General features: G+C 52.3%; 1 protein-coding gene across 1 annotated transcript in view; it reads right to left on the reverse strand.

Moving 5' to 3' along the window:
• Nucleotides 1-930: 930 nt before the first annotated feature.
• The window catches only part of LOC122367373 (arylsulfatase J-like), a 49,942-nt gene continuing 35,204 nt past the window's right edge, over nucleotides 931-15,668 (reverse strand). The window contains exons 2-4 of the mRNA XM_043340399.1: nucleotides 3,009-3,172; nucleotides 2,182-2,559; nucleotides 931-1,984 (exon numbers count right to left, since the gene is read on the reverse strand). Coding sequence (XP_043196334.1) covers nucleotides 1,115-1,984; nucleotides 2,182-2,559; nucleotides 3,009-3,172 — 1,412 coding nt within the window. The 3' untranslated portion in view covers nucleotides 931-1,114. The remainder of the gene's footprint in view (nucleotides 1,985-2,181; nucleotides 2,560-3,008; nucleotides 3,173-15,668) is intronic.

Raw genomic sequence — 15,668 nt, forward strand, 5'->3', positions numbered from 1 at the left:
CAAAAACGTGTCAAAAGAGGATGCACAATAACTTTGTATATGTTATCACATGATACCTTTCATTCACTGTTCGTAAAACTGGTGCAGCATCGTGATCTTCGCCCAAATGACTCGCTTCACGAATAGGACCCCCCAATTCCCAGTGCTCTGGAGCCGCCCCTGGTAAAGTTATGAACTTGAAATTTTCAGGGAATGTGCCCAATTTAGTCTTAGGAAAAGTCAGAAAATTTCAGCATCGTAGCTTCAGCGGTTTCGGAGATATTCCCGAAAAACCTGAGGGGTGGATAAAAACAACCCCCCTGCCACTAATAGGGTTAAGACAGAAACGACAAACGGCTTATCCTATTCCCATTATCCTTTTTAACCAGCTTCCACACAACTTCGGAAGCCGCAACCACTCGGGCCCTTCCAGGGGACAGCCCCGGACCGACCGGGCACCGCCTCCTTCGCCTTCTCGGGTGATACCGCCGCTCCGAACGGCCGAAAACAACCAGGAATGTAACGGCGAAAACCCTGTATGGTGACGGAACTGGAATCATTAGCGGCGTCTCACTTAGGGACCCGTTGGTTCAGTTGGAAATTACAAGGGTCTCGATTAGTAGGTGATCAAAGAAGCTATGTGAATTGCATACAGCATTCCACTTTTCAGGATGAATTTATGCATGCGAAGAGCTAAGGAGTCAAGATGGGATATCTCACCTTTTCGCTTATGTGATAGACAACTGAGGTAATACTACAGTGACACGGTTACGGAGAATGACTGATATTTAGAAGCACTGCATGGACGGCAGCACATATGTATAACCTAGTTTTGTATGTGTGTAAAATGTTATAACATCTTGCTGGAAAAGAATACCTATATAACACGACAAGGAATGACAAATCCAGCTAAGAGCTGCGTCTTATAATGAATGCCAAAGGCTTATGAAACTGGATTAGCAGATCTATTTTCGGTAAAAAGGGAGCCGACAATGAAGAAGCTTGGAACTTTTCGTCAGGAACACACATCTAGTTGTCAGCTGTCATCGTAAGCACATAGTCCGATGATTCTGTTTGGTTCCTGACTCCTGTATTTAGCACTCGTCCTGCGTGATGAAAACCTTCAAGTATTTACTCAGTAGGGCTCACACCAGCCGGTGGTCCAGACCCCGTCCACCGGGTCACCACGCGGGTCGGGGTCAGGCACGTCGGCCGGCACTAGCTCCTTCGACAGCTCCAGCAGACGCTCCAGCATCGCCTGCACCGTCTCCGGCATCAGCGACGACAGGTCCAGGCGCTCGGTCGGGTCGGCCGTCACGTTGAACAGGTAGACCGGGTACTCGCCGAGACTGCCGAGACTCGAGCGGACCGATCGCCACGCGCTGGCCGGAGCGCGATCGGAGGAGTCCGGCAGGGCCTCCAGCACCGGGTACCAGTCGCTGGAGCCGGAGTTGTCTCCCCAGAGCAGCTTCATGTCGCCGATGCGCAGTGCCGCGTTCGGCAGCTTCTCGTCGATGTTATAGACCATCTCTGTGCGCGCGCTGGGCTGGCCGGCGCTCAGCATGGGCCACTGGTCGAAGCCGTCCAGAGGGTCTCCGTCGGCGCTGGCTTCGGCCAGCCGCAGCAGCGTCGGCATCCAGTCGGTGATGTGGATCAGCTCGTGGCTGACGTAGCCGGCCCGCTCCAGCAGCGGGGAGTGGATGAAGGCCGGCGTGCGGGTGCCGCCCTCCCAAAGGGTTGTTTTCTCCCCTCGCAGAGGAAAGTTGTTGCCTCCGTAGCCGTCTCGACTGTCTTCGTCGTACAGATTTTGACTGTGAAGGTGACTATGCACTTGTCCTCCGTTATCACTCACGAACAGAATCACCGAGTTGCTGTAGAGGTCAGCATCCTTGAGGGCCTGCACCACTCGTCCGACCGAGTCGTCCAGGGCGGTCACCATGGCGCTGTAGGTGCGCCGGTCGGCGTTCATCGTGGCCGGGTACAGCTCCTCGTACTCGGCAGGCGCCTGCAACACCGGAGGTCGTATAAGGCCCAACAGCTTCATAGTCACGGCAAACCCATACCGTGCAAAATGTGTGACGATGCATACAACACGCTTGTGTACCATCAGCATTCATAGAGGGTCGATACAATACCAAGCGATCTTTTATATTTTGTGAATGTTTCACGAGAAAGCCAAACAATCTCGAATTATCGACTAACCTCCAATGGTGTGTGCACGTTCTGGTAGGGCAGATAGAGAAACAGCGGCCGGCTGGCATTGTGTTCTTTGATGATGCTCTCTGCGCGGTCGGTGAAAGCAGACGCCGAGTAGATACCGTCCAGCTCAAACAGCGGCCGCTCGCCGTCAAAGAAGTCGAGTGAGCCGCTCCTCCTGTGTGTGTAGTAGTCTATCATGCCGCACCAGTAGCCCAGGAAGGTGTCGAAGCCGCGGCTCGGCGGCAAGTATTCGTGTGCGCAGTTGCCCAGGTGCCACTTGCCGACCATGTGTGTGCTGTAGCCGGCTGACCTCAGCCGTTCCGGCAGCAGGGTGACGTTGATGGTCAGACCCGTCGGCATGTAGGGATCCAGGGCGCCACCCTGTGCGAGAATAAAACAGGGGGAAACGATGATGCAGCCACTCATGCCTGGGTTCTGGGAGATTTTTTTGCCATCGGTCAACAATGCCACGCCGCCGTTGTGTTTGAATATAGTACCTTATCCAAATCGAAGATTTGTGTTCAATGGTTCAAAACACCATATATGTTATCAATTGTGTTTTCCGCATTAACAATAGGAATAAGTAAGATATATGGGTAGTGTCATAGCCGCCTGATATCACTTTATTATCTTGGTACCTATTCTCAAGCGCTACTGTTTACGGTGTGCTGTAAATTCTTGGCTGTAGGCCGCGTAACAACTGCTGTTATCTAATTGGAATGCTGTTATCGATTGGAAGTTGCCTCAGCACGTCGTTTCGTCTCATACCTCCACGTCCTTCCTTATCTTCATGTCATGTGAATAGAATGCTGACATATTTGCCAACTGACCTGTCTACCAACGTGAAAGGGATATCTGCCGGAGAGCAGCGCGCTTCTGGAGGGAGTGCAGAGCGGCTGGGCGTAGTTCTGCTCCAGAATGACACCCTCTCTCGCCAGAGCCTCCAGCGTCGGGGACAGGATGTCGGGGTTGTGCCACGACACGTCATTGTAACCTGAAACGGTGGATGAGCTCGTCCATGTAAATTGGGTACGGGTATGAAAATAATTTACCAGCTTTATACATCAACGGCTCTTTTAATGGCCATCGCATATTGTTACCCGTCAATAAACAAGAAATGACAAACTATGGATACTATGGATGAATCAAGTGAGGTATCTAACGAATAAATTCCGATAAACGATGAAAATGGTCAATGGAATGCATTTACTTTTTCTTTACGTCGGCATAAATAGTTAATAGGTATAAACTAGTGATGTCAGCTACAGAAAATCGTAATACCAATACCACACAAAATACCAACCAAAACCACGTGGAAATACCGAAACCGAACCAACTTGCGAATATGAGGGAAATACCAACTTTTTACCAAATTCACAGCCTCTTTTACATTAGTGAATAGTGAGGACTAGGGTGACCCGCGTGCTCCGCAACGCAAAAAGGGGTATTTTCGATTGACGGATGTTTGGTTGTTCTTGTGTCGGTTTGGTTATCTATCCATTTCGGTCGATTGCTTTTTGATGGCTAAATGATTTGGTTTGGAAAGAATATCCATCGCATCGAGGTGCCCGTGTCTGATAAGCATGCTTTTTACTTCAAAATCTGTCAAATGTGCTTTATAATTGAGGTGCGTAGTTTTAAGACAAATGAAAGGCGTAGATAATTTTCGCTAAAAATCGTTTTGCAGAGGTTTAAAACATTTATATTTTTAAGAATACTGTTGCTTGTCATGCAAACGTGATGATTGGATCTTGGAGAGAATTGAATGCTCTTTCTAATGATAGCATTTTCAATTGTCAAGCGTATCAGGTTAAGCAGCAAATCCCGTGTATCTTTTTAGTGGCACATTATGGACAAATACCATTTTAATTCAGCGATTTTTCCACATTGTTTTTGATCAATTAGCTGTCCACAATTTTTCCATGAGAGGCGGTACATTTCTCTTGGCAATTGACGTTGTTTCAACTCTCTCAGTCTGATGGTCACGGGAAAATAAAATAAAATCCAAAATCCGTTTAAAATGGCACTTTTTGAAATGAAATTGCCCTCACACTTGCACGTGGCGCGTGCCACCCCTGCACCGCACACTATTCGATTGCCCGTTCGATTCTCTACACGATGCTGTTTTCCCCGTGCCGATCGGGCGCACGGCTACCGAGATATTGCACGGGGAACGGACCCGTGTCGGGCAAATTTAGCCATTTTCGCCCGTTTTTGCCAGCCGATTTATACATGTAAAGTCTATGACGCGAATTTGCACTTTTTGGGCACGCGCCACGCGCTCGCTATCGATCCGATCGAGCCGAGACCGCTCAAAGGCACGTTGTCCATCCTTGTTCTAAAACTTGCGCAAATTTCAGCGCGGTAGGTGCAACGGTGTGATCTGTAACCCGCGCTACGTAGCACCATGTCGCGACCTTCGTAATAGACAGAAACTACGCCTTCCTCAAATAGTAATATAGACAAGCGACTTTGTCGCTTGCTTTGCGTCGCGAGGATATGGTTTGCGCATAATTGGCCAGTTCGAGTAGTGGATGTTTCACGTCAGTGTGACATCTATAAGCAAAGATGTACTCGAAAATGTGAATTTATGGCCACTTGCTATTAATATGGCATAAGGTCAGTATATGGGTCAAGTTAGGTCCGTTGGATTATGTCAGGTCGCGCTGAGTTGTGCCAGTTCACAGTGGTCACTGAAAGTCGGTAATCACAGGGGTTACCTTTGGCCACGCTGGAGCATGTCATATCAAATGAGTTATATGGGGTCAGGCCACCGTCACATCGGTTCGTGCCATGTCACAGGTGTTATATGTACTATGTCAAGCCAGATCGCAGGGTCTACCTCTGCCTGTGCCCGGTCAGTCCCTCACTGGGCGAGGCCTTATATTTATTTGATAATTAAGAAGTTTTAAGCGGGGCCCAAATGAATAATTGCAAATGTCATTGAAGAAGAACTTTACAGAGAAGGGCGGTGCAAGAACGCTTTGATACTTTTCTTTGCATTTTACCAATTCTATTTCGATTTCCCGACGTGACCGTTTTACACAGAAACATACATGCATAGACACAGACATGGTCAAGGACATTCAAGCGTTCAGCCGCCGATCACCGCAGCGGTGACGCAGCATGCTCCCTTGGCGGCTACAGAGACCCACCAGAACGCTATACTCGGATAATCTTTCTGCATATGCTCTCGTGAAGATAAAAGAAATATAGGTAGCCATTACGCTGGCGCTCTTCACCAAGAACGTCTGTCTCTTCGACGCAGCTGGGCGTCGTAGTGGTACCATTTATCACGGCCCACACCGTACACATCGGATACATAGTGACCTGAGTGTGTACCGCCACCGTAATTACTCACAATACCATTACGGTGGAACTTGCTCTCAGTTTGTTATCGATGTCAAGTCTTATACGATTTTCAATGGATGGTTATTGTTACGCTCTCCCCAAACCACGTCTCTGGCAAAAATTGGGTTCAGGCGCTGATGTAGCATTATGCCGATGTTAAGACTCACAGACATATCAAGATTAATCTATGACCAAGGACCTATTGTCATGTCATTCACAATTGTCCATGTATCAGATGTTCCTGGCTCAGTATTTATTAATAGGCGGTTTCCCCCTCAACCATCATCTCGTATTTTACGTTTTTCTCAGCCCCCCTTTTTCGCTGTACATTTCGCTATGTCTATTTCCGTGTTCCGATGTGAAATTTTCCATGATGGGCCCCTTTTGTTTGTCCTCATAGATCCTATGTGTCGTGGATCGCGTTCATTTCCTCACCTGTCGAGTTCCAGAATTTGCTGTTCCTGTTCCCTCACGCCCATCGTCAAACCGCAAACCTCCAGAATAAAGAGATGTAGATAACGTGAAACTCCATATATGTGCGTGTCCACTTCGGCATTATGTTTATGCACTCACCTTCCACACTATTTACATGCAGCTGTGCAGCCTGTCTAAGTACGGCTAAGATACACGTGCATTTCATAGCAATACGTGCATGCAAATGTTATAGCTCAGCGTACATACACCATTGGCGGCTATGACACACACCTTTGGAGGACAGATGAATAAATACCGACAATTTTCTGTACTTTTACAACAAATGTGAATATCAAAGCTATAAAACATCACTTATCATACAAATATAAGAAACATCCAATAAAGAAGATATAAAAAGGTCGAGCAGACGGTGCTCACCGGCGGCAGACTCTGGCGGGCAGTGCCCCTCTAACGTAGGACCTCGGGGTAGACTACGTTGCGGGTCGTTGGCCCGCCGAACAGCTCTATGCCGCCAATGCTACCCACTCGGGACATTGCGACATAGAGCTGTCCGTGAGAGAACACGGGGTTCTTTAGGCAGACTCCCACACGCTTCTTCGTCTGGCCCTGGCTACGGTTGATCGTCATCCCGAAGGCCACGCTCACGGGGAACTGTAGCCTCCGGAATGAAAATCCCAAGCCAGAGTCAGCCGAAGACTCGAGTGGGAGTCGCGGAACAAAAATACTGTTGCCGCGGTCCGGTCCGGTGAGCACCGTCAGCTCCAACACGTTGTGCATCAGCGTCTTTACGACACAGAGGGTGCCGTTGACAGCCCGAGGTGCATCCAAATTCCTGATCAAAATGACCGGAGCGCCGGTCTTCAGACGAATTTTGTGGGCCGGCATTCCAGAAAGTTCGATGTTGTTTAGCACCTCGGTTGCCAGCGGCACCGCGTCAGGGTCGGCCATGGAGTCCACGCTTGTGTACTCCATCTCTGGTCCAGGCATACGCGCGATGACCAGGTCGTTGACCTTCTTTGCGTCGGAATTTAGGACGGTCAAAATGGCGCGCTCTTCGAGCCAGCCCAAGTTGGGCAAATTTTGGGCCAGATCGGGGTATATCCGGTCTATCAGCTCGTCCAGAGTCCGAGCCGGACTCAGGACGGCTGGCGGGAGCTGTACAGTGTCGGGTGTGCCTGGACACAGAGGGAGCCGACCCGAGCCAAGCTCGGCCAGGAACTGGGCGTACTGGCCCGCCCCCGCGTCGCCCTGGAGCTGCACCCGCATGTTGGTGTGCAGCTCCACACACACCACCTCTCGCCAGAGGGGCGACGCCTTCAGAGAGGCGGCCACTACCTGGTGGCGGGCAGCGCCGCGCACCACCGGCAAAATCTGGTGCCAGTCACCGGCAAAGAGCGTGAGCAGCCCCCCAAACGGCCGGTCGCACCCCCGAATGTCCCGGAGGGTCCGGTCGACCGCCTCCACTGCCCAGCGGTGGGACATGGCAGCCTCGTCCCACACCAGGAGGCGGCAGCGCTGGATGCTGTCGGCTGCCTCCGTCCTCTTGCGGATGTCGCAGGTGGATGTGGGAGTCAGTGAGACGGGGATCTTGAACCGGGAGTGGGCGGTGGTGCCGCCGTCCAGGAGGCTGGCGGCGATGCCTGTGGTAGCGACGGCAATGGCCTCGCCACCCTCGGCTCTGACGGTGGCCAGGAGGGTGTTCTCCAGGAAGGTTTTCCCGCACCCTGCGGATCAAGCAATAAGGCTATACTGTGGAATAGTGCTTTCAGCAAAGGACAGATAGCGATGCTTTAAAGGAAGTTGCAAAGTTGTGTACGAAAATCAAAATGCGATATAGGGCAGTGTAAGAGAATGGTCTCCACCTTTTTGCTTGACGACAGTCAGCACAGGACACACCACGAACCGGAACCATCATTTGTTTTTCTTTGTATTTTTATATCCCCGTTCTTACATCAAACGCTTATGAATAAATCGGTGTTGACATTCCTACACGCTATTTGAGGAAGGGGAGAGCACTAAATTAACGCCATGAAATTTTCCAGCATTGATTAGCAGGACGTACGCAGTTTTCGGGCCGTCACGTTGGTGCAGATTCATGCGTTCTATCAAGGCGTTCGGGTAGCCTTATATCAGTGTGTATAATTACTTTTGAATTCGATTGTCTACTTGAACTGTATGACATTAGCTGTCCTGATATTTATTTTTGGTAAGAGGCACACCAAAAATAAATCTCAGGACGATTTACTAATGAATCTGTTCACATTAGACTGCACTTCTACCAACTACCACCTTAAATTTTGCAGTGAGCACCAAGCATTACGTTTGTTTGACATTGAAATAAAACACTGCAGGATGAAAATTATCTTCACATTTTATTGTTCTCCTTGGAAACGCTGTTAGCTGCAAATGAGTATCCGACGGCTGACGTCTGAAGAATGAAATGTGTGGGTAGACTTTTCCGCAATGCACACGTGTATGGCGGAACACGGCGAAAACGTAAAGCGGCAATATGCTTTCGGCACTGGTGGAACAATGAATTAATCTGCATGGGTAGTGTTTTGAATGGTGCAAAATGTAACTAACGATCAAAATGCAGCGACTGGGATTTAAGTGAAACCATATTTCATTCATACGGCTTAAAGTGAATGTTTCAATGTAAGTACGTTGTCCAGCAGTTAACTGTTTCACCAATGAAAGCGGTAGTTTCTTTCCGCTGTGGCCTGTGGAACTTACCTCCTGGCGCCTGGAGAAACATGAGTCCTCCCTCGCCGGTGGCCAGTCGTCGGCCGACCTCCTCGAACACGGCGCGCTGGTCGGGGGTCAGCAGCGGCACGTGCTCGGCCACCAGCTCCCGGTGCCGTGCGGCCGGGTCTGGCTGGTCCGGTGCGGCCTCGTCCTCCGGCGGCTCCTCAGCCGGTGCCTCCGGTGGCTGCGGCAGGCCGACGGTCGCCAGCGTGTGGCCACTGATGCGGAGGACATGTCCTCCGATCAGACGGAGCGCTTCGGTGTAGACGGGGTCATTTAGGCCGTCTCCGTCCTCGCCGTCGTCGCCGTCCTCACCGTCGTCGCCGCCGTCGCCGCCGCCGTCCATCCGCCGTCCATGTCTCTGAAGCCGCCGTCGCACGTCCTCAGACATGGCCGCCCGGTAGGTGCGCCACAGCAGCCGCAGGTCGCAGGTGGCGCGGCCCTCGATGGCGATGAGGGCGAACAGGCGCCGCAGCTGCCGGGGGAAGCAGATGACGGCCGCCTCCGCCATGGCCCGGTGCCAGTGCTGGCCGTCTTCCAGCAGGCCCAGCGCCGAGCAGGCCTCCTGAAAGGTGGCGCAAAGGCGGCCGTCCACTGTCCGTAGATCCGCGTAGGACCGTGGCCCAGGCACCTGGTGAAGCAGCACGCGCATGAAGAAGGCCTCTCCAGCGCGCGGGCTCACGCTGAACACACGACCAATGGCCTGAGCGACAAAGATGCCGGCTGCCTCTGGGTGAGGTGCACCTCGTCGCCGCCGCCGCCAGCTGCGCGTCGGCTGCTGCCAGGTGAAGTAACGCGGCACCTGGTGGTACAGCAGAGTGGCCGCGAACTCATCTTCAGCACAGAGCTTGAAGAAGCTGGTTAGCTTGGTGTCCGCCCCGCGCTGCACCACCTCGTCCAGCCTGTCGCCGGCGGCGAAGCGCAGCGGCTGGTCCTCGCCGCCCAGATGCACCGGCAGCTGCTCCACCGTCGGCGCGTGGTCGTGGACCGGGTAGGCCAGCAGACGCCAGGCCGCCTCCATGGCGCTGAGGTAGCGACTTTGCTGGTAGGTGGCGATCTCGTCCACCACTTCCTCCCCATCCGCAACCCTGAACATCACCTGATCGGCGCCCTTAGTGACATATTTGATCACATATTTTATGCACGTGAAGGCGTGAGTTATTATTTCGGCATTCACGTGGCAGTCCAGGGCGCGGCTGAGGAGGGGGTTATAGGGGACGACCCAGCGGTTGTCAATGACAACCTGGCGGCCCTGCCTGTCGAGCACGACGGTGCGTCCACCGTCCGCTGGGCTCCGGCGGCGGTACTGGGGGTACCCATTGTCGGTCACCGCGGTGACAGCGGCGAACGACTTGGGGTACCGTTTGCTGCACACGCCGTCCGTCATGCAGGAGGCTGCCGGCCGGTGGGCGCCGCACGGGCCGTGCACCATCTTGGTGGTCACGGTGGCGTGCAGCTCTGGCTCCGTCACCGGGTCGGGGATCTCGGCCGACACGAACTGGTCGATTGTGTCCGGCCGCGGCTTATCTTCGGGGTCGAGCCAGAGAATAATGTGCGCGTGTGGCAGGCCGCGCTTCTGCCACTCGATGGCGCACACGTAGGCTCGGACGTGTCCAAACACTGCCCCCTGCTGCAGCAGATGGATGAGGCCGCGGATCTTCTGGCGGAACACCTGGGAGACGATCTCCGGGTGGTCTGGAGACCGCTGCCCAGGGTAGAGACGGTGGAGGGTCTCTGTTATTTCCGGCCAGAGCGGGTTGCAGGTGGCGGTGATGAACAGGTCGCCGCCGCCGAACTCGCGCACGTACGCCAGCGCGTCGTTCAACTTTTCCACCATGTAGCGTTTGCCGCCGGTGAACGACGCCGGCAGCACGATACGTCCGACGGCGGCTCCCTGGACGTCGCCGGCGTGGATGGCGTCCGTCAGGCCGCGCACTGTGTCGGCCCGGAGAGCGTCCTGGTTGTGGCGCAGATAGCAGAGCCGGTCCGACTCCACCTTGGCGAAGGCGTCGACCAACAGCTGCTGGAAGAGCATGTAGCCCCTGGAGATGAGGTTGAAGTGGCCGGGCCGGTACCGCAGGTGGAAGGCGTAGTACTGCCCGGCCGTGACGCCGAGCTGGCGCTTCATCTCCAGGGACCAGCCGTCGGTGCCGTGCGGATGGAGCAGCACGTAGTGGAGCGGATCGTAGCTGCGGTGGTTTTCGCTGATCCGCTCCAGGTGGCCGTCGCGACGGTGCAGGACGATATCCCGCTGCCCGTGCGGTTCCTCGGGCAGCAAGAGCGCGACCTCGCCGGTCTCGGGCAGATTGAAGCGCCGCTCGTGTTCGTTGGCCGGCCGCCGCCTAGCGCTAAACACGATCTTGATGTCGTTCTGCTCGGGCGGCAGCAGCTCCATCGCCGAGCGCAGGCCGAGGACGTACACGTTGGTGGCGTGTAACATCTCCTGGAGCTGCTGCAGCACGGCCGGCTCCAGGTCGACAAAGACGTTCCGCCGCGCCTCCAACGCCTGGTCGTAAAAGTACACCTGCATGTACTGAGGCTGGTCGCCCTCAGCCGGGAGCAGGCTACCGATCCGGTGGCAGACGTTGCCGTGGACCGTGAAGGTCGGGTTCCATCCCGGCTGACGGACCTGCTCGCAGCCCATGCTGGCCAGCTGGAAGGCGCGGTTGTAGGCCCTGATGTTGTGGGTGAAGTGCCGATGGTATGGCGAGTCGGGAGACAGGAGCTGGCACAGAGCTGGCGGAGGCGGCGGATGAAATGGCAGAGCCACCTTGCCGGCGTGGCAGCAGGCGCCGGGCGACTCCTGCCGCCAGCGGAGCGCACCGCAGTGGGCACAGATGACGTCCATCTGGCCCAGCTGCAGCCGAGGTGGTGCCACGTAGACCTCGCGGCTGTAGTGCAGAGCCAGCTTGTGCGGCGCGCGTCGGCGCAGCTCTTCTCGTTGAAGACGCTGCCGCTCGGCGTCCGCTGCCAGCAGCGCGGCGCGGTCCTCCCGCTGTCTGGCGGCAGCGTGGCGGGCGGCGTCTTCAGCCAGGCGCTGCTGGCGTTCCGGAGTCGGCTCCCGGTCCCGAGCGGCGGCTTGATGGGCGGCATGTTGCTCAAGCCGTTGCTGTCGTTCCGGAGTCGGCTCCCGGTCCCGAGCGGAGGCTTGACGGGCGGCCTGCTGCTCAAGCCGTTGCTGGCGGTCAGGAGTAGTCTCTCGAGCTCGGGCGGCAGCTTGGCGAGCAGCATTTTCTTGGAGGCGCTCCTGACGCTCTCCCTCGGTCTCCAAAGCTCGGGCAGCTCGTTTCCTCGCAGCGTCTCCAGAATAATCACGGGGGCGCTTCCTGGATGGAGTGCCGTCCTGAAAAGAGGAAAAACGAAAAGGTTGTTCATGTGAACAGAATCGGCAATTAAAGTCATCACATATATACACTGGGTTACTTTGTTGTTTGGTTGAAACTGGGAGCATCGCCCCCTGAACCAATGAAGTAAAAATCAAAATTCCAAATCCGTCTTTGGCTGCGTGATGTTAATTACTGGATAAGGGTTGGGGAGAAGGTTGTCGCCTTTTTCGATTATTAAAGAAAAAAAAAATGGGTGCAGAGGGTACCTGATATTGCTCTTTTCATATGTTGCTAACCAACTTTGACAAATATTAATCAACGCCGTTGCTTTTTGTATGAAAAGTTCGAGCATTGCAATTGTACACAAACCTAACAAACATTTCGTACTTTTACTTAGGGGAGAGAGGTCATATTGCGCCATGTTCTTAAATGCGCCACACCTTCCTCCTGTCCAAAAATCGATTCGAATGAATGCTCGAATGTGTGCATTTACTTCACCACCAATAACTCGCTCTTATTCCGGTCCACGGGGGCAGGTGAGGTGTCTCAGCTTTCTCGCAGACCATTTTTTGTGATTTCCTCTATTTTCTTACGCGAAACAGCCTATTTCGACCTTTGCTAGTGTCATGGTTTATCTTAATAGTGATTCAACTAATAATCATTGTTAATTGCTCGTTTAATGGTAGTTTTGAAAGTTTATCACCACCGTGGCTTCGCTGTCCTCGCCATATTTGAAGCTCATGAAAATGTGTTCCATTCGTAATGGCGCCCACCCTATTTGCGCCCTATTCTTCAACCCAGAGAAACAGCATCCATGGTGGTTGGGACACATTTCATTGAACACTTTGATTATTAGAGCGCTCACCTTACCATTACCTTAGCCATCACAGCATAAATGGTTAATAGGCTGACACGTTCAAATAGGCTACTTAGTTAGGTGGCAAACCGTTGTTTTTAATAGGGCGCTTTTACATGAGAGGCATGGGCGCTTTTTGATGGGGTAGTCCCGAGTCCGTAAATGCGCCCTTTGCAGGTGTGTCGGAAAACTTTTCTCTTGTTAATTTTTATGGGTGTGATACAAATTAGGAGTTGTAATTTGATGCCAAAATAACTGAGGTACAATTTGAGATATCATCAAGCATGACAGCTGGTCAACTTTAGCCGCAATAGGCCGATATCCTTAAGGTGGCGCAATATGACCTCTCTCCCCTACACGTTAATTAACCCTCGCCGGCACAGGGCGGGGGGGGGGTTGATGCAAGGGAGTTGATGCAACCCCCCCCCCCCCTAAGGTTGTTCGCGAATAACTCGTGTAAAAAGCGGTCGATCGCGACAAAACTTTCAGTACCCTCGCATTGATCAATTTTACACCTACCCTGAAAATTTCATGACCCTGTCCCAAATGAACTTTGACCTGTGACCACTATTCCGAAACCATGTTTGGCCGGAATCGCGATTCGGCGTATGTCGGCTGGCATTAGCCGCGCGTTTGCAAGCTTTTCGTGGTTTCAAACGTTCAAACATGTGATTTGATGTTGCTCCCATGCATAAGGGTGGGTGTCAAGGTCACCTGAAGGTCAGGTCAGGTCATTGACCTTTGTTGACCTCGGTTCACTTTTTCGAGTTTTACATGTTTCTAGGCTAGTTTGTGGAGCTGAATTAGAATTTAGCAACCATTTGAACATTTAAGAAGTAATTTTGGTGCCTTCTCAACATGTTACGAAGCTGTCAGAGGCGGATGACAGGTACTACGAATACCCGTCACGACCCCTACCGGTTGACCCGACCTGACCTGACCCGACCTGGCCTAAACGCTTAACGACATCATCTGTGATCAAAACTAACACGATATTCGTGATCAGCACCCCGGAAAACCTCTTAGCAGCCACACTTTACGACTTTCTAACAGGTCCCGATATTCCCGATTTTTGGGTCATTGACCTGGCCTGGAAGATCAACCGATGACCTAGGACATTAAAATTGGGTTTCATTGGCTTCCTCTCGTGACGGGCAACACGCTCGTTTTTTCCGCGAAGCTCTAGCTCAATCAGGGGCCAAACGCAAGGGGGGTCGTACCCTTGTGCCGTCAAAGGGCTCAAAATGGCCTGTGCCGGCGAGGGTTAAGATTTGCCTTAACAACATGATTTTATTCGAAGGTATTCAATGCTGCGCTTCTAATGTACCGGTAATCGGTATCAAATGAAAATGCTAGCCAATGTGTCCAGAACTTAAGGTTTGATTTTTCCGTAAAATGCCCGAGCTGTACCGCAATGCCGTGTCCGCCGCATGTTACTTCCTGAATGCAAACTGTACCGCATTTAGTGACACGAATTAAATTTGTAATGCTAGTTAACTGGAGCTGTTTCCATCACACATCGTTAATAATATTCTTCTTTCCCTGTATACTCACCGATGACGGGTCAGCCCTCCTCAAGATCGCCGGCGGCCCACTGCTGCCCTCGCCGGGGTCGACGGCGGCGGCGGCCGACACCCCCGCAGCGGCAGAGGTGCCGGGACCCTGGAAAATACAGCAACAGATGTCATTAATGATGTACTACTCCCAAAAATATACAGTAAAACACAATTAAGGATAGCCAGTCTATTTAAAAGGAGCCTACCAGCAGCAATCTAAATTCTAATGCACCGGCATTGAATAAATATTGAATGAACATGTTAACAGATTTATTGCAGTCAAATGTAAATTATGCCGTAATACGTTCTACTCGTCTGAATAAGAATCTGACAGCATACGTATGGTAAAACATATCTTTTGGTGTCACTGATTAAATTGTAATGTTATTTAACTGGACTGCTGTTTCCATCAAACATCATTGTAATATTCTCCTTTCCCTGTGTACTCACCGATGAGGGGTCAGCCCTCGTCCTTAATGCGGCAATCACAGGCGGCCCACTGGTGCCCTCGCCGGGGTCGACGGCGGGGTCAACGATGTTGGCGGCCGAGACCCCCGCATCGGCAGAGGTGCCAGGACCCTGGACAATAAACAAATGGATGTCATGAATCTACTACACCCATTAATAGTCTTTTTACGACGGCCATCTGGTACACATTTGGTGCACATTTGGTGCAGATTAGGTGCAGATTTGGTCAATTAAGGATTAGTGTGTCTCTTAGTAGCTATCAGCTAGGGTTGCACTAATTGCTTATATGCCTGCTTTGCCATATTATGAGAGAGCATCATCGATTAAAACACTGAAATAAATTCATAAAATAAAGATATTTGCTGTAAAAGAGATAAGGTGCAGATTTGGTCAAATTAGTTGCACTCGCCGTATAGCCCGTCGTGAAAACGGCTACTACACAGTGTACAGCAATACACAGTGGTACATGTGTTGAAGAGTTTAATGTGAAAATTCGCCATAATACGTTCGGCTTGTTGTGTGGGAAGCTGGCATTGCAAATGCATTGCAAAACGTCTACCTTTTGGTGTTACATATTGAATTTGATATTATTTAAATGGATCGGTTTCCATCACACATGGTTATAATATTCTCCTTTCCCTGTGTACTCACCGATGACGGGTCAGCCCTCCTCAAGATCGCCGGCGGCCCACTGCTGCCCTCGCCGGGGTCGACGGTGGCGGCGACCGAGACCCCCGCATCGGCAGAGGTGCC

The sequence above is a fragment of the Amphibalanus amphitrite genome, unplaced genomic scaffold (assembly GCF_019059575.1).
Source record: "Amphibalanus amphitrite isolate SeventyFive unplaced genomic scaffold, NRLGWU_Aamphi_draft 000865F_arrow, whole genome shotgun sequence".
In the NCBI taxonomy this organism is placed as follows: domain Eukaryota; kingdom Metazoa; phylum Arthropoda; class Thecostraca; order Balanomorpha; family Balanidae; genus Amphibalanus; species Amphibalanus amphitrite.